Here is an 18,671-nt window from a genome sequence, read left to right as displayed (position 1 = left end):
TTTCTGGCTACAACTTAACTAGGGCACTTCCTTCTGGACTTCAAGATCTGTAATTATCTAAACTGTATACAACCTTTGGTGCAGGCTAAGGAAAGTTCTGTGCTTGTTGTGTACCATCACAGAACCTTTTTAGAAATGACCTCAGCTCGTCTCCTCCATGGTTTGGCAGCCATACAAACTGCCAGAGTCGTCGTTTTGCTCTGGCCTTGACCGCTACTGACCTGAGCTCTCGTGGCACCTTAATTCTGGATTTTCCTCAATTATCCTACCTTGGCTCTGAGGAATAAATAAAAAGATGGGTTTTTACCTCTTCTCTCAAACATGAGTTCCTCGGCACTATGAACCTTAATATTGCAGCTATTTCTATGAATGTATTCCTGAATGCAACTGAGTGCCGTCTAGGGTAGAATATTTAAAAGTTTGGCAGACTGGGAAAAGTAGCTGGTACCTGGTCTAAATACGTCATCCTCTTTAGAAATGCCAGTTACGAGGAAAGGCGTCTACTTCTGAGTTTGGAAAAGGAAGCTGGGCTGAAATAGCTCTTGGGACCACAGGTGATCTTCATTAGTGTTGTGGGCATGCACCCTCACAAAGTCAGCATGGGTTCTTCCTTAATGTCATTAACTTGTGAAGGGCCAGATAAGGGATCTCTGCTGGGAGAGCCTTTGTTGAGGAGCACCCTCCCTCGGAAAAAGACAATGGCTAGACGTCCCTGCCTGAAAACTTCCATCCACGTCTCTCCTAGATTTGCTAGAATGAAATCGAGAGAAAAGCAGGAAAGGGCCAGTAAAGATAAAATTAATTTATTAGCCCTCACAACTCCGTGGGGTGGGTGTGGGCCACACTAGGGCCCCAGAGTCCTATGCTCATGCCCTGCAGCAGTGGGCTGGGGAGTCAAGGTGTCTGGAGTGCCTGCTCCCTCATCCAGAGCTGCCTTGAGCTGGGTCCCTCCTGACCCCATCATCCTGCTCCCATATGCAAGGGGTACACAGATCCACCTGCAACAAACTCGGGCCTGCCTCCAGCAGCAAGGACAGGACCCTGGGGACGGCTGAGTGGGAAGGCAGGCAGGAGGGTGTGGTTCAGTGCAGAGAGCTGCTGTTCTGCTCTTCAAAGGCCATCTTGCCCAGGAGCTGGCTGTCCAACTCCACCCCACTCACAGGTAGCTGGAAGAAGTTCATTTCGGCTGCTAAGGCTGCCATGGCAGAAGGGTCCTGGCCAAACTGAGCTCGCAACATCATGTCCATTTTCTCCAGCCTCCTCTTGAGCCGCTTGGCCTCCCGCTCCCGGATGAGCCGGGCCTGCCGCTTCTCCGGGGTTTCATTGGCCCGCTTCAGCCTCATGGCCTCCCGATCTCGCTGCAGCCGGCGTGCCCGCTGCTCGTCTGTCTCCTGCATGCGCTGCAGGCGCTTGGCTTCTCGGTCCCTCATGCGCCTTACCTCCCGCTCCTCTGGGGTCTCATTGTCCCGCCGGCTCTTCTTGGCTGTGCGCTCTCGTTCCAGCCGCTGCAGCCGGACTTCCAAAGGCTCGTTCTGTCGACGCAGGGCCCACTTGCGTACACTGGGGGTCTGGGCTTCTAGCAGTTTCCGGTAGGCAGCACAGTTGTTGCACACAAGCAGAATTCCAGCAGGGTACACTGGAGGACTAAAGGCAATGTCCTTCCCCTCAGCACTGGAGGGGCCCTCACTGTGGGCTGGTGGTAGGGATTCCATATTAAGGACTTCAGGAAGTTTCTCACTGGAAAGCAAAAAGTTTAGATGGTTAATGCCACGGTCTAACAAGGCTCAGGTATCCAGCCCTGACTTACTCTGTCCTACCAGGCCAGTTGCTCCAAGTTCACCACTAGGGGTCAGTATGAGTGCTTGGGAGACCTCCTCTACCTTTCCACCCTTGCCCTTCTTTGGGCTAGGTTGTCTACCAAGTCTTAAAGCCCACCTGGAGTTAGGGGCTGAGCCAACCACCACAGCAAGCCACCAGAAATCAGATGAGCCCTTACAATGTGCAGTTCCATTCAAGCCGGACTGATGGTATTTGTAGGAACTGTGCAGGGCAGTCCTCCTTGAGGCAGAGGCTGCCTTCAGGGGAGGTCCAGTCCACTGGCTCCACCTCCCCCCAGCCGACCCTGCGTTGTACACTAGCAAATGGGACTCAGACACAATTTACACAGTTCCAGTCTTCCTGGGACACAGTGGAGACTCTGTCCTCACATTAGGGTCCTCTCAGCACCCTGTAACTTCTTTCTCATGAATGGTCTTGGTCTTCCCCACATCTCTTTCTAGTTGAAGATATTCTGATCGAGGAAAGAAATAAGAATTCATTTCCCTTTGAGGATGTCTAATGGAATGGACATATTTACTAGCCTCATTACTTGTATTTACAAAGAGTCAAGAGTCAGTTCCCTTTGCATTGCCCATCTCTAACCTTCACTTCGACTTGGGAAAGCAGAACCCACACCCAGTAATTTGTTCCCAGCACAGAGGGTCAGTTGCCCGGCTAACCTGTTAAACGTGGCATGGCTAGTAAAACGGGCTCCACACACAGCACAGTTAGACCGCTGGTCCTCCGAGTGGATTAAGAGGTGGCGACCCAATGACCCGGGGGAGCTAAGGGCCCGGCCACAGACAGGACACATGTAGCTCTTGGCGCTCACCACTGCTGCAGTGTGCTGTAAAAGAGAGCCTTAATCTGTCAACTCACACCAGCTCCAGGACAATCTGTACCCACTTAGGAACTACTTTCTGGGAAACGTCCCCTTTCCTTAGTGTTAGAACAAGGACTTGCAACTATTCTCCCTATCTAGCACCTGGAAAAGTAAGAGTCTCTTGTGTTAAAGGGCCTTCAGAAGGGCAAGGCCATCCAGACCATCACTCAGATTTCATTAGTTTGAGTTCTGACTACGTACTGGGACATGTGGCTGGCTTGGGGGACAACGGGACTCCACAGCCTGAGAAGAATTGCTCAGGATAATTTCTCACGGCCTGCTTGCCACATGCTGTGTAGGTACAAGTGCATTTTTGTGTGTGTGTGTGCGGTACACGGGCCTCTCACTGTTGTGGCCTCTCCCATTGCGGAGCACAGGCTCTGGACATGCAGGCTCAGCGTCCATGGCTCACGGGCCCAGCCGCTCCGCGGCCTGTGGGATCTTCCCGGACTGGGGCACGAACCCGCGTCCCCTGCATCGGCAGGCGGACTCTCAACCACTGCGCCACCAGGGAAGCCCACAAGTGCATTTTAAAGGAGCACTGAAGGTCAAGTCTAGAAGCTGGATGGAAAGACTGATATCCAAAAGGTATTTAAATGCACTGCCTTTTCTTCAGTCTTTTAAAATCAGTCTCCTGAAGAAATGCTTCTCCTCATGAACCAATTATTTTTATGGTAAAACTCAGGCTTCCATGTGTGCTGATGCCTGTTCAATACAGAGCATAAGGCACATGTTCTGCAACTGGATCAGGAAAAAAAAGGAAACAAAAGTTTGTCTAGTTCTGATCCCCTGGTTTACACTATCTTTCTCCAATACTTCAGAAACACCTATGTTAACTCATTTTTTCTTCTTTAAAACAAAGCCCAGTTTCTATTTCACTGTTTTAAATATGTCTTAAGTAATTTAGAAAAAAAATGATACTTAATTTTCACAGTGTGTCTGCCTGGGAACCCAGAACATATTCACTCAACATATCCCACTTATTCTCTACAATTTTCTGAGGATTGGAGTGGAGTCTTGGTTGGAAGCAACAACCCAAGGTTCTTTCCGGGGTTGGAGGCAAAGGCTGCACAAGTTGTTGGCGCCCGTGTTCTGGAGCATGCGGCTCCGCACGCCATACCTGGTACACATGCGCAATTAGCTGCCCCCGACTCCCACAGTCCAGCTGGCAGAGGGGACACTGGCAGAGTCCAAGTAAGGGGTCGGAATTCAAATTCTCCGTGACCTGCAATTTAACAAGTAGGCAATTCATGAACACAGTTTACCAGTCTCTTCCCTGCCCCTACTTCTTTTAAAAGGGTATCCTGTTAAAAGGAACACAACCTCTTATCATATGTTATTATTAGGTTCCCATTGTGGGTCAAAGGAAAAAGTGATAGGGGAAAGGGAATTAAATTTGCTCCCATCTTCATTTTCTCCAAGGCTTCCTGCCATGAAGACATAGTATTACTCCAGAGAGAGCTTATCTATTTTTTTTTCCCCTAAGGTAAACTCTGTAGAGAAGATCAGCTTTCCCTACTGCCATGCCTCTTGCAGGAATCCTTAGGAAACAGTTTAGTGAAAAGATGGCACCTCAGTTAATACTTTGACTGAAATTTGCAAGCATATTCAAGAGTACACCTGAGGAAGTCAACTAATAGTTTTGCAAAGACGGATGTTCTGCTGGGAAGAAGTGGGGAGCTTTAGGAAGAAGAGCTGTGTGGGAGTGAAGTGATATGTGGGTGGAAAAGGAAAGCTGGGTGTGAAGAGAACTGTGTGTCTGAGGTTTGGGTAACTCATGTTGGGAAGGAAGACAGGCTTCATATGAAGCCCAGGGGACCCTCAGAGGCAAGAGTGTTACATGTGGAAGAGAGGTATCTTGGGCAGAGTAGAAGGGTAAGGAGGTTCCCGGACTCAGGAGCCATTTGTCACTTGCCTCATGCTCTACCACACTGTTCCCACCAACAGGCTGTTCTGCATTTTCTAACTCTTTTTCCACTTTGACCACCCCTCCGTCTTCCTCTGATGTATGGGAAGAGACTTCATCTTGTGTGGTCTCCTCTTCATCACCCTCACTGTCACCTGGAACACACAAACTGGTCACTTCTTCTGATTTTTGCATGAATACATCTTACGTTGCTTTCCACCCTAAAGTTTGCAGCTAAAATGGAAAACATTCTCAGATCTTCCATAATATAGTTTGTATCAGTGCTTATTTGGGTACAAATCACGTTAAGTGGAAGCCAGCTATAATTGTTTATATTGCCATATACACACTAAAGAGAAAATCAGAGGCAAAACTGTATTGGAAAATGGTTATTAGGTCCTGTATATTATCATAAAAATGATAACTTCTTACACAGCGTTCCCAAATATCTCACACTTTCAAATCACACCTCCTATGCACCTCACACCATGCTCATTCCAACACACCACTTCTGACTTACCAATGCTTATCACTGATTTTATTACTTACTTTTCTCCATAACCTCCCTGCACAATTTCTCCATGGTGTCACATACACTATTCTATTCTGAGACCCACTAATCTGTTCTCTCCCAACAAACCCCAAGGCATGATTACAGAAACACCAACAAGTTTTTCTTTCCTCTTATCAATAAAGGAGGCAGTAGGAAATTAGGTAAAAATGTCACTTTATAGGGAAAAAGCTCAGTACAGTGGAAAAGTCAGCACAGCAACCAACCTCGGGCATTCTGTCGTGGTATTTGACTCACAGCGTTCTTACCCTGCTAGTAACTCAGCATTCTACGTTAAATAAGTCCATTGTTTCTGTTGGTTCTTTGGATTATCTGATGGATTATTGAATGCATCAAGTGGAGGGAACAGGGCATTCTTTACTTTAGGATGAAATATAATTTCTCGTGGCTAAAGAAAGAATTGATTTGTTTTAGTTCAGGGTGCAAGATGTGGCCATGCAGAGGTCTGCCTGTGGCTAGGGGATCTACAAGGTTTGTGTGTGCTGATTTCTTTCCTCTATTACTTATAAAATTGGAAAAGAAATGATTTTTAAAAAACACAATAACATAGGGAGTTCTTTCTGAAAGGAAAAAAAAGTGCTAGTACTTTGAAGATCACAAGAGGAAGCCAAACCTAGGGAAGCTGTCAGACTCCAGTCCCATCCTAACACCACCTAGAGATCCTGGACTCCTGGGCCTGACTGTCAGCAAGAGAAATACAGGATAGAGTTTCACCAGGCTCTCAGCATCAGCAGTGAGACTCAGCTTTCCTAGCTAACAGTGTGCTTCTTATCTTCTCTCTACTATCCCTTACATAATTTCTAAATCTACCAAGAACTGGGCAAAACTGGTTACATTCCCTTTCTTCAAAAGAAAATCTAACCAAATCATCTGCTAGTAGATACATGTGTCTCTGTTAGATACTTCACTTGGTTGGTGGACTGGATTTGGGCCCTGGAAAGATCTACAGTATGCCTTATTCCTTGGTCCAAAGCTTTAGTGTGAATCCATCTCAGTAATAAGGGTTGGCACAGATTAAATCATACTATATTTTCTCACCAGCTTATTTGGAATACTTGTAGTCTAAGACAACACTGTATCAAACACTTTTTGTAATTCATCAAAAATCCAAATATATCTCTCTATTAGAAAGGTTAAAAAAAGAATAAGTATGCCATGCAGAGGGATGATGCAACTTTTCCAGAATGGAAACCTATCAGACTTCTATAGATATTGCCATTCCTACCTATTACTCAAACTGGTGGCTCCCACAGATTTTCTAGAAATATTTGGTTCACTTTTCTGTACCTGAGCAATTACTTGCTAAATTATTATTTTTATTGCTAGAGTATTAGTTTAAATAGAAAATGTAGTTCCTGGAAGGTACAGAACTCTCTGCCTCTTCTTTCTTTTACAACCCCGAACATGGAGAAAAATCAGAAATGTCAATATGAATTGACACTAATAATAACCAATATCAGATGGATCAGATGTGGAAATCATCCTAGGAAATAACACATCTCAAAGTGTATTTGTTCAAGCAAGTCACAGAACAGACAATCCATGAGGCTCAACCAGTTACCAGCCACTGTCTTTTCAATCTCTTAAGCAAAGGGATCTACTCAGGACTTGGTGTGGGAAGACCTCGACATTAGCATTTTACATGCTGCATAATCTCACTGGTAAGCAAGTCCTCTTATAAAACATTAAAACTGGGTCCTCAAGCAAAACTTTCGTTAATACCACTCTTATATTTTATTAATTATGAATAAACAGATCCTAAGAGACAGGGATTTTTTTCTTTTCATTTGACCTAGCCCAGGGGCTGCTTGAGCACTCATTATTCGTATGCCCCTGTCTATCACAGTCATCACAAATCTATCTGTGTATGGCACTATGCCAAGTACTGCAGTCCTTGAGTTAAAAAAACCTGTTCTCTCTCTGGACAAACATATGCCCATACACCTTAGAACACCTTTGGGAACACTGAGGATCCACAAATCTCCTTCTTCATGTCTTCCTCCCAACCCCCATGCATAATCCCCAGAGCACACACACTCTGATAATTCTTCTCCCATTGCCCTGAGTCATTACCAGAAGGTGCAGAACTCACTGCTACTGGAGTCCTGATCTCTTAGTTGTTGGATAGCTTGTCGCTGACTGCCAAGGTCTCCAGGAAAATCAGTTTTCATCATCGCCTGGCGGGCTTGCTCTTCTAGCCCAGCAAATACTTGATCCCCTGGTGGTCACAAGGAAAAATAGTCAGGCCACCAGCTGGGCAGTACATCCCCAGGCAAGCTGGTTGGAAAGTCAGACCATTCAAAGGTAGGAGACAGGCAGGTACCCTGTGGTGGGGTCATTCATCTCCAAGTCAGCTTGTTGCCTCCAGTGGTTTCCGGGGACAGCTACTCTTCTTGGGCAACAAGCCAGATGCTCTAGAAAGCATCATTTGCTTCTCTTAAATCCTCCTAATATTGACTCCTTTTAAAGGTGATCAATTGCTACTTTACCAATTTAACATCAAAATCTCAATTCTATTTATAACCTTCCATCAGGACTGGGGAGACAGAGGCAAGTGGCAAAGTGATGGAATGAAGATGGGGCAAAAAATCTGGGCACAATCTCTGAATCTCAGTGTATTAGCAATATGGTCCTGATTCTGTCTGCCTCTGACTATAAACAAGTGCTTCAAATAATCCAACTGAAACAGTATCTATGACCCCATCTTTCATCCATTCTCCTTACAAGACGTACTCTAGAAGTTCTTCCTTTACTCTCTCACATCTATTAGAATTAGCCACGAGCAAATAAAAAATAATGGATTAAAAGGAAAACAGATAATATGTGAACTCATTTCTGCTGAGGAACAAACTTCCTGAAACATGCCAACCAATTTGCAACAGGTGATATTTCATCTAGTCTCCTTGGTTTAGTGTGGTCTTTTTTTTTCTTCTTCTTTGTATGCAGTATCCAAAAGCCCCGGACCCATCCTTGATTATGCATTTACTGTGAGGAACTCTGCCTGGGATCTGTGTGGTTATTGAAGAGTTAACATTTAAGTCCTCTTTTATTTCCAAGAGGCCAGGCATAAGGAGAAAAGAGAATTGGGTTTCTTGAGGTTTCCATTATCTCAGTCAGAGTGGAAACTACAGTCCCCATTCTCCAGCCACCAAGAGAGAATAATAAAAAGCCCTAGTGAAATGTCTGACAATAGACCAGGCGCTTTCTTAATGAAGAGAGAGAGGAAATTAAACAGGCTCAGGTTCCGAGGCTGATACAATGATGTAGGAGGAATGAACTGGTCAGTTGACCTGTACAACTAGTCCTTGGGCAGTGAAAGAACTGATGTGAAGTAGGCTTCATGTGATTCATTTAGGTATTTGTTCAGCAAATATTCATTGAACATCTACTATATGCTAAGTGCCAAATGCTAATAATAGTGATTATTTGGCACTTCCTAGTTCCAGGCTCTACGTTAAGTGCATTATAGTTGCTACCTCACCTTAATTCTCTGCAAAACTCTATGTGGTAGGTATTACTATCCATATTTTACTTAGAAGAAAACTAAGGTCTATGGTGGAACAAAGTATTCAGACGCCAGTCTGTCCAACCCTTAATTACCATATTTTTCAGTTGCTTTCTAGCAAAGTTGTAAACAGAATTTTAAGCGGTTCATTAGAGCAATTTTACTGAAAACAAACGCTTGTCTCTGTGTGACAAGAATAGCTCTGATCCTAGTGTGTTACCTTCCTACCATCAGAAACTGATATATACAACTCAAATACCAAAATAATGTTCTCAAGGCCAAGACTGACGGAAGGAACCATCATTTTTATGGTTCTGATTCCATGTGATGAGTTACCATGCCTGGGTTAGAGTAGTATTATGGCTATTCTGACTGACACTATGAGTGGGAATAGAGGTGCTAAGAGTCCAAGTGTACTTCTAGCCACCCAGCCCTCAAGTAAACGAAAAATAACCTGCTTTAAGTCCACTTTCATAATATTCAGGATGACACACTGGATATAAATTACCGCTAGGGAGAGCAAAATATGAATTCTGTGTTATAGCGCCTCCTCTTCCCTCTTTGCAGGAGTAAAATATTTAATTTCTCCACGTTGGTTCCTCTGTAACCACAAGACCACGGCTAACTGGAATAGTTACTGAATTCTTCTGGGTAAATGCATGTTTTTGGACCTGGTGGCTGTGGGCAGATATGACACTAAGGAACAAGTTATGTACCAGCATATAATCATCAAGGGCAGACCATTCTCATCAATGACATCTCTAAAGAAACCTATCCAGAAACCAGCTAGGTTTATAACATACTAAGAATCTACACTTCCCCCCCTTTCTTTTTTTTTTAAATTTATTTATTTTATTTTTGGCTGTGTTGGGTCTTCATTGCTGTGCGCGGGCTTTCTCTAGTTGTGGCGAGGGGGGCTACTCTTCGTTGCGGTGCGCGTGCTTCTCATTGTGGTGGCTTCTCTTGTTGCAGAGCATGGGCTCTAGGCGCACAGGCTTCAGTAGTTGTGGCTCACGGGTTCTACAGCACAGGCTCAGTAGTTGTGGCACTCGGGTTTCAATAGTTGTGGTGCATGGGCTTAGTTTGCTCCGCGGCAGGTGGGATCTTCCCAGACCAGGGATCAAACCCGTGTCCCCTGCACTGGCAGGTGGATTCTTAACCACTGTGCCACCAGGGAAGTCCCCCCCCTTTCTTAATGGGGAATCACCACTGTATTAGAAGGACATCTATAAAGATATGTAATTTTCAAAATCAGCTAGTAATTCAGTCTAGTCTCCATCAAACTTGAGCTAAAAATTTATTCCTATTGAAGCTGTCTAAATATTTCAGCCTTCACAGAACAGAGAAGAGTCTGTTCAATACAGCTGCCCTATCTAGGACTTTTGGGAGCATTCTCACCTAGGATAGTTGGGCTATTCCTTTTTCGGCAGTTTGGAAAGAAAAGCTATGCTCTTCTATTTTATTCCATTCCTGACTTGGGAAAAAGGCTAAGGTAAACTTTACTCCTTAGGGCTATTCTTATTTAAATACCAACATAAAGCAAAATATATAAAAACCATAAAGAGGGATTCTGGCCGACCTCACAGAAAAAGATATGTGAATGATCTCCCAGTAGTCACTATTCACCTAATCCCTAAATCTGACTGTCCAGAATTATCCTTTCATAAGAAGGTAGTGATAATTGCTAAAAGTATGTCATATTAACTCAAGTATAATGTGATCCATAGAGATACTAGTGATTAAGAAGTGTTATACAGTTGCCTGCTTTTACAATGTAGCAGTATTATTTCCTTCTATCTTGAGACTGTTGGAGTAGGTTAAAAAAAAATCCTCTGTCTTCTAGATATTAATGTAGGGCAACCATCTTCTTTAACATGGGTATTTACTTGTCTATTAATAGTTGAGAAAAAGTCATCTAAGTTCAACAGTAAAAAGCAAGGTACTACTTCTCCTTTTTGTGGTATGAAATCAAGATACTGTTGGTCTGATTTGGCTAAGGTTTTTTAGACCAGATAAGAACAAAGCCATGCAAACAAGCCTGTAGAACAGATGAGAAGCCTGAGATGAAAGTTACTGGAAGACAAAGATTTTACAATTCTCTTTCTTGAGTCTTTGGTGCAGTTAAATAAATGCAATGTCTGGCTGACTTAAATTAAGTAAAGCAGCTGAGCCATATTCTAAGAGAGCAGATGCCTAATTCAGAATAAAATGAGCTAGTACTGGGAGTGAGGCACTTAGGATTCCTTTTCTAGCTGACAGTCTCCGTAATCCGAGGTGCTATCACATATTGGGAACAGAACCATTTACCTCACAAGGATGCTAACAATGAATGAAGACAAAACAAACTGCACTTTTTAGAAGAGAAGGGACTTTAAAGGCTTCTTTTTCCTACTTCTCTGTAAAAGCTGAAAACTTTCATTGAAGTTGAAAGTTTTTAGTCTCATATATAATCGGAAAACAAAAGTCTCTTAAGAAACGGAAGTTTTCCTTTACTTAGTGGTTTGCTTGGTACAAAAGCACCAAATGAAAGTGTGCAAAGGAGTGTATTTTCAACCTCTCTAGAAACAGTTACAGAAATCTGTATTCAGAAGGGAGTGAGATGAGGAAGGAGGGAGGGAAGAGGTCTACAGAGATTTCAACCCATATGCAGTTCCTCTGTGACTAACAATTCTGGACTTTTATTCCAAAAGCTCTGCATCAAGTCTATTAAGGAACTGGGCAAAACACAAGAGTCTGCCTGGACGTTTCTGGGTAAAGGAGAGATCATGACGGTAATTTAGATACAGAGACAATCCTGAGGAAAGCCAAGTATATGCCAGAGCAGCCTGCCCATTGACTTCTAAAGTGGATCTGACAGATGCTGCCAGGCTACAGCAATGGGATTCCTAATATATTCTTTTAGGAGGGCTTCTTAATATATTCTTTTAGGAGCTGCCTGCTACACAATCCTCTTGTTCCCAGAAGGCAGATCTAATGGAGCTCAGCCATTACTCTGCTCAAATGCCATTGGCTTTGACATTTAAGCAAAGCTTCTGCAGACCTTCCTGCCTCCCAGACCTTGAGTTCATTCTGTTTACTTTAAATAGATGAGCAGCATTAAATTCAATACATTTGATTGGTTCTATTTCACTGCAAGGGGTTAGGAGACGCACGTGGTCAGAAGACTGAAATTACCTATTTCTACTTGGCATTATTGTGGGCAATGAGAAGATAACCTTTCAAAAAATGTAGGACCAGCTTCAGTCCCCAAATAGTAAATAAGTAGAAGGTCCTCAGAGACCAGCAAATCTCAGTGTCTTTCTTCTTTCTTAGTCCATCATGTGAGATGCCTTCACAATTCCCTGCCCAAATGCATCACTGAAAACAGCCCCTCCCTGCGGGTCTGCTTTTTAGTTGCACCGAACATTTCTGTTCACGGCCCTCTTAATGGTCACCACTGCAAAGTCCCACCCGCTCCACCACAATACTACAAGCTTCACTAGCTCAACTCTAGAAACTGCATTTCTGCAGCTGCGGATATGATATTCCCTCCTTCTCTGTGGTCTGTTTGTCCATCTGTTTTCCAACTCCAGTACCAGCTCATCTTGGCTTTGACTGATTACGGTGGGAGGAGATGCAGCTATCGACTTATGCTATGTGGGCGCAGGCACTGGCCACACAAGCATTTACTGGCTTCCCTGTACCTACCTGATCATACTATCATCCCCACCAGCTACTTTCCTCGGTCTCTTTGGACAGGTGGCTTTTAGAGGTAAATGACCAACTCCAGTGATTGCCTTATTTGTGAACCCATCACTCTACTAAGAGTTCCTTTCCTGCCCTGCCTTCTTGGGGTCACATCTGTGTCTCTTCTCAATATCCACCTTCAACCAGAGAGGAGAAGACAATCCTTCTGAACCTCTGTGTTGTATTACCTATGGTAGAGATACTTCATTTTATCTCTCTTGAAAATCGTCACATTCAGGCCCACTAAATTTCACTGTTTTAGCAGCAGTTTCTAAATCTTTCCTGAACCACTCACCTTTATATTAGGCAGCCTTCCATATCCACCTACTCCAGAATACACTCCTAGAAGTATCCAACTTGCGCTGTCTTATAAAACTTTTCTAGGACTTGAAGAATTAATTGTATATGAAAGTTTGCTACCCTAATCTCATTTAATCTATAAAATGCTGAAGTCCTCTTAATTCCTCTGAACCTACTGTTTTCTCTCCTACTTTTGAAATTACCCAATAAAATAAAATAAGGTACATACTGTCTGGCATATGGTATGTTTTTAATAAATTTTAGTCCTCTTATATTAACTCCATGACTGATCTATCCTCTCAAATGTAGGTTTTTTTCCTTAAAAAAAAACAAAAAACTTTCATATGTTATACCACTGAATTCCCTTCAAATGTTGCTGTAGTCAGTCCTCCATAAGAACACGGAGCTATTTGTCTCTTTTTTACATTTGAATGAGGATGCTTATCTCCCCAGATCATAGGAAACTGGTTAATTGTCTCAAATCTACATAGATATATTAGTGTTAATTTAATAAGGCACTTTTGAAAACCCACTATGAGCAGTGCTAGAAGTAGAGAGGGATAGCAGGAATTATATATGGGACATAGTGTCTGCCCTCCAGAAATTTACAATCCAATTACTAAAATAAAACATATATATGAACCTGCTGAGAAATAATGCAAGGCAATAGTGCATAGCTGGTTCTTGTTACCAGTCTCTTCTTCATGTGATCCATCCCACACACTATTTTGTAGTCCCAAAACACTGTATTCTGAATGTCACTCCATTCTCCCTGCTTGAAAACCTTCAGTAGCTCCTTACAGTCAGGGTGAAGCATGAACTTGGCCTGGCCTTCGGGCCTCTACAATGCAGAGTTAAATGTCTCCAACGTCATGTTCTATGGCTTCTGGACAAAATGCAACTTCTGCTTCATACAAAGTCTCCTTGGCCCCTGAGCATACCACGTGCATTCCCTCTTTGTTTCTTTGCTTTCCCCTACCTGATTTTACCTCTCCTTTCCTCTTTTTTTAAAGAATCCACTTTCTACCTTCCAAGGTCCAGTTCAAGTTCATAGTCTAAGGCCTCTTCCATCAAGCATTCCCTGGCTATCTCAGTCCATGGAGCTCTCTCCCTCCTCTTTTTTTTTTTTGGCCTCAGGGCATGTGGGATTTGAGTTCCCCGACTATGGATCAAACCCATGCCTCGAATCCGTGGCCCCTGCAGTGGAAGTACAGTCTTACCCACTGGACCGCAAGGGAAGTCCCTCTCCCTCCTCTTAATTTCTGTAGTACACACAGTCTGCAGCATCGCTATTTGGCACTTAGCATATATTATCTTGCTATATGCCCATCTATCTATCTATCTATATATCTGTGGCTACGTTATAGTCTTATATATCTTTATATTGTTTTACGGCCTTGGCATCTAGCACAAGGCTTTGCACAGAGTAGGAATCCTATAAATGTTTGTTAATGTGAATACTAAGGATGAATCAAGAGCACCTATTCCTAAGACAGGTTTCTAAGACCTCCTCCAGCATAGAAACACTTTAAATCCATCATGTTTGACACCTTTAACCCTTTTTTCTTCACAAATTAGTGTGAGTCGATCACCTAAATTCAGATTACACTTCCTTTCCAACCCTCAGGGTTCTCAGGTTCCAGAATAAAAAGCCCAGTACTCACAGTGAACTTTATTTGGATTTGTCTGTTTCCGACGGGACATGTTTCCCTGATCCAAGAGCTCTGGCTTTTCCCAGTTTCACAACTGGATGTTACTACCTCCTTGCAAGGTGCTGACCTACAAAAAAAAGGATAATGTTAGCACATGTCATTTTGCTCATAAATTATACACAATTAAAAGATGAGAGACTTTTAAAAATAGTTTTTGAGTATATATAAAACTCACCAGTTATAAATCATTGAACTTCTTAAAGAAAGAAAGAAATGAATAAATCTCTAGCACACTTTAAGGTCCCAAGAAGTTTCAGAGAGAATTCCAAAGGATTTAGAGAATTCCACTCTAAATCCAACTCTGGAATCCATAATACTGTTAAGTGTTCATGATCAAGCTCAGAGGGTAGAAAAGGAAGCAAAAAAACTCAGGCAACCAGCGTTAGAAGCACCATAGGCTCAAAGGGATAACCCTCATGAATTGTAAAAGGAAGCAAAGGAAGCTAAACAGGGTGGCAGCTCATATGTCACATGCCCTCTGGAAGTCAAGCCCTGCAATCTGCACCAATGAGAACCTCCAGATGTTTTTTTCAAGAAGTTATCTCTCCTAGAGGTGACGAAGGCACCACATCCCTGTGAGACAGAAATATCTCAAAACTTCTGGGCATCTGTAAATGAAACATGGGAAATAGAGCCTCTACCTAGGGATGCAGGCACAGTGCTAGGCACTGTGGATGACAGGGCACTAAAGCAAATCAGACTTCCTGTTGAAGATGGGCTTTTACCAGAAGAGCCAGGTGCCATACACATTGTTGGGTACTAATTCAATACCTCAATGTGGAACATCAACCTGACCCTGCTCACATGCTCCCGAGTGGTGGTCAAAGTTAATAACTTTAGTGCCTCTTCTCAATCCAGCCTCTTGTAGCAAAGAGTGGGAAGAACAAAGAGAAAAGGTCCCCAAATGAGAAGTGCTGCAGAGACATGCACCTGCTTCCCTGAAATAGGAGAGAACAGATACTTAAGCCTAGAGGTTCCTGGTTAGTTATAAGAAAGGCTTTCCCAGCATTAAGTGTTGTTAGAGAGTCCGAAACGAATTAGTAGTGGAAGCTGTGAATTTTCTTTGAAAGACAGAGTGAATAAACAGACATAGATTAAAAGGAGATATTCTCTTTCCTACCAAAGATGAGAACGTGGATCTGGTCACCCTCTAACTTTTCTTTCAGTTCCTGCCTTCTCAAATTGTACTCACACTAATAAGCAAATATAAAATTGTAGTTTATTGCCTTAAGAGGCATTATGAGAGGCTACTTACTACCATCTACACTTTGCACTCCAGTTAGTGAAGACTCACCTCCTGTTATGCCAACTAACTCCTCTATGTAGCTAGAAAGGACCTCAGACCTGTAATCAGATCCTGCCTCCCCTTACCAAAAGAAGAAAGAAACCGCAAATGGCAAAGACAGGCCTCCACAGGAAGTGGCAAAGGAAGCAGCTTTCAGGCAGTCTTCTATCATATCTGCATATCAAACACAGTTCTTTTTCAGACCTTTAATTAAAAAAAAAAACAACAAACTCCAAATGTATACAGTAAAAATCAATTTTAAGGTAGTATGTTGAGTGCTAAAGCTAATGAAACGTGTTCTCTAAGTTTTGTTTGTGTAGATCATTTCTTTCTAATCAAGTAGTTATTTTACAAATTGAAGCAGTGAATGAATATTACACTTTGGATCTTTTCCTATAAGTCTGTGGAATCACAAAGTGGAAAGTTGAATGAAATGCAGGTTGCCTATCATTTTTTTTTCTAAAATTTGCAGAGCTATAGCTCTCTATTGTATAAGGAAGAAAATGAAACCTTAACTAATCTTTAAATTTTCTTCCTATTAAGATCAGAAATTGAAACTGTGAGATAAAGGTAATAAAGATCCTTCTGAATGAAGGCCAAATAATATGACACAGGCTCTGTTCAGATCATCTTGGTGAGGCAACAGCTCAATACTAAAGCTACAAGTCAGAAACAGAAATCAACATCTGGCATATTTAAAGCACCAGTGTCCACTGCATCTCACAATCCTCCTAGTGGCCAAATGGGGAACCAACCAGATGGTACCCAATGGGACTTCACACCTGAGGGATTAAGGGGAAAACATAAGCAAATACTCTTCCTCCCTCAAAAAAAGAAAGCCTGTGGGGTCGTGGACTCTTGAAAATAAGTAAGTTAATTAATTATGTAATTAACAATAAAAAACTAGCACTAGCAGATAACATTCTTGACTGCACAACAAGATCTCAGAGGTTAAACAATTGTTTTATAGCAGTAAAAGCTAATAAAATTCATAGACACGTTGCCGTAAAGTTCACTAACTCAGTTTTACTTTCAACACTGCCTCAGTTCCCAAGCCTGAATCTGAAACCGATACAAAAATGTAAATGGATAGCCCGAACATCACCATCTGGAAGAAAAACAGGATGGGAAGAAAGGTAACCGGTGAGATTCAGGTCTACAAGGGATTCTATTTAAAAAGGGAGGCAGTTTTGTCCATCTTTTGTTTTTTTTCGGTACGTGGGCCTCTCACTGTTGTGGCCTCTCCCGTTGCGGAGCACAGGCTCCGGACGCGCAGGCTCAGCGGCCATGGCTCACGTGCCTAGCCGCTCCGCGGCATGTGAGATCTTCCCGGACTGGGCCACGAACCCGTGTCCCCTGCATCGACAGGCGGACTCTCAACCACTGCGCCACCAGAGAAGCCCAGTTTTGTCCATCTTTAGAATGAGGTTAAGAATACTTGGGAGCGGGGCCAACGTCTCCCCTTAACACTGTCCCTGCTCTCCCACAGGTGTTAGGTTGCAGCTTCCAGGACACACCACAGACTTTAGCAAGAAAATACGGGTGAAATCCAAGCTTTAAGAAAAGAGGGTGCACTCCCACCTCCAGCTCTGGTGCAGTTCCCACGGAGCAAAGTAAACTCGCCTGAATCCCCGGTATCTGTATCTGCCAAAAAGGAGAGGACAAGAAAGCTGGTCACGTAGCCGCCTCACAGTTCACCCTGTTCCCGGGTGTATAACCAGCCGAGACGGTCCCTCTGGCTTCCTGAAGCATGAGCACAGGTAGATTCCCGGGAATTATCAGACAAGAGCCAGAGGTCTTCCGAGGCGGCTCAGACAAACCCTCAGACAATACAGTCTTTTCAGAAATCTAAATTTAGAAGCCCTTCTGCGAGAAGGCGACTCGGGACTGACACCCGGGTCGGCGCCCCCACGCCCATCCTCCCCTTCCCCCAGCTCCAGCCCAGCCTGTCAGACGCCCGGGCCGTCCCGGCGCTGCCCGGCTGAGCCCGACCTGGGCCCACGCGGGGAGGGCGGCGACGCGGACGCCCCTCCCGCGCCCGAGACCTCCAGAGGGACGGAAAGTGGAACAGCCGCTGTGGGGAGCCAGCCCGGTCCGGCCTCGTCGCGGGAACCCGGGGCAGGGGGAGGGTCAGAGCCAAGGCGGCCCCCGCCCCCCAGGCCAGAGCGAGCCCCTGTTCCCCTCCCGAGACACAGACTGACAAAAGGACCGACAGCCGGCGACCAAGGGAGGGGGCGAGGAGCCCCTGCATCCTCAGCCTGGTCCCGGAGGGAAAGAGTCGGGGGTCTTTTTACCCGGCGCCTTGGCGCTCCGCGGCGCTCCGGGTCCCTGGGCCCCGCCTCCGGACAGACGGACCCCCGGACAATGGGCCCTGGGCCGCAGCTCGGGCCGGCCGGGCCGGGGCTCTCCTGGACTGGGCCCCGGCTGGCAGAGGGCAGCTCCGGGCCGAGCTGGTGGCGGGGAGCCGAGGGGCGGCGCTGCAGACGGACAAAGCCAAAAGCAGACAGACAGACGGAGGGGGAAAAGATGGCGACGCGGGCGGCGGGAGCGCGCTGCTCGCGCACCCGCAGCGAGTGGGGCGCGTGCACGAGTCTCTCCTATCCCCTCCTCCCCCCTTCGCAAGCTTCGTCCCCCTCCCCGCTCCCCAGGCGCGCGCCCGGAGGCATGGGCGGGGCTTAAGGGGAGAGGGGTCCTGGGAAGCAGGACTTAAGGGAGCATCCAATCACAGACATTCGAGAGGGGCCTCGCCTCGTTTCTCGCGCCATGGAGACCACCGAGCCTCGCACCCTCCTAGGTCTATTTCTGGTCCTGTCAACTCCTCAGCTCCCCTATGCTCTCCTGAACCTTTAAACTCTACCCTGACTGTCAGCTCTGATCCTAGTTTCCTACCCCACCTTCGAGTTCAGCCACAAAAGCCCACATCCCCCAACCACAGCTCCACCGCAGGCTCCCCCTCTCCTTAGCC

At 44.8% G+C, this 18,671-nt stretch overlaps 1 protein-coding gene across 5 annotated transcripts; it reads right to left on the bottom strand.

Annotated features, from left to right (window-relative positions):
- Window positions 1-787: 787 nt before the first annotated feature.
- On the bottom strand, window positions 788-18,262 carry ZNF821 (zinc finger protein 821). 5 transcript variants are annotated; one of them, XM_060130988.1, is made up of 9 exons: window positions 18,001-18,262; window positions 17,288-17,350; window positions 15,793-15,910; window positions 14,374-14,488; window positions 7,271-7,396; window positions 4,617-4,762; window positions 3,822-3,926; window positions 2,499-2,665; window positions 788-1,737 (listed from the first exon to the last, which is right to left on the bottom strand). In XM_060130988.1, the coding sequence occupies exons 4-9, from the start codon at window positions 14,411-14,413 to the stop codon at window positions 1,083-1,085; spliced, it is 1,239 nt and encodes a 412-aa protein (XP_059986971.1). In that variant the 5' UTR covers window positions 14,414-14,488; window positions 15,793-15,910; window positions 17,288-17,350; window positions 18,001-18,262; the 3' UTR covers window positions 788-1,082. The 5 variants fall into 5 exon arrangements, with proteins under 5 accessions (XP_059986971.1, XP_059986973.1, XP_059986972.1 ...); XM_060130990.1 differs by having other exon boundaries at window positions 15,793-15,880; XM_060130989.1 differs by lacking the exon at window positions 15,793-15,910.
- Window positions 18,263-18,671: the final 409 nt, after the last annotated feature.

The sequence above is a fragment of the Lagenorhynchus albirostris genome, chromosome 19, assembly GCF_949774975.1.
Source record: "Lagenorhynchus albirostris chromosome 19, mLagAlb1.1, whole genome shotgun sequence".
Classification (NCBI taxonomy): domain Eukaryota; kingdom Metazoa; phylum Chordata; class Mammalia; order Artiodactyla; family Delphinidae; genus Lagenorhynchus; species Lagenorhynchus albirostris.
Note: the sequence above shows the minus strand (reverse complement) of the source record. Positions and strands in the feature narration are given on the sequence as shown.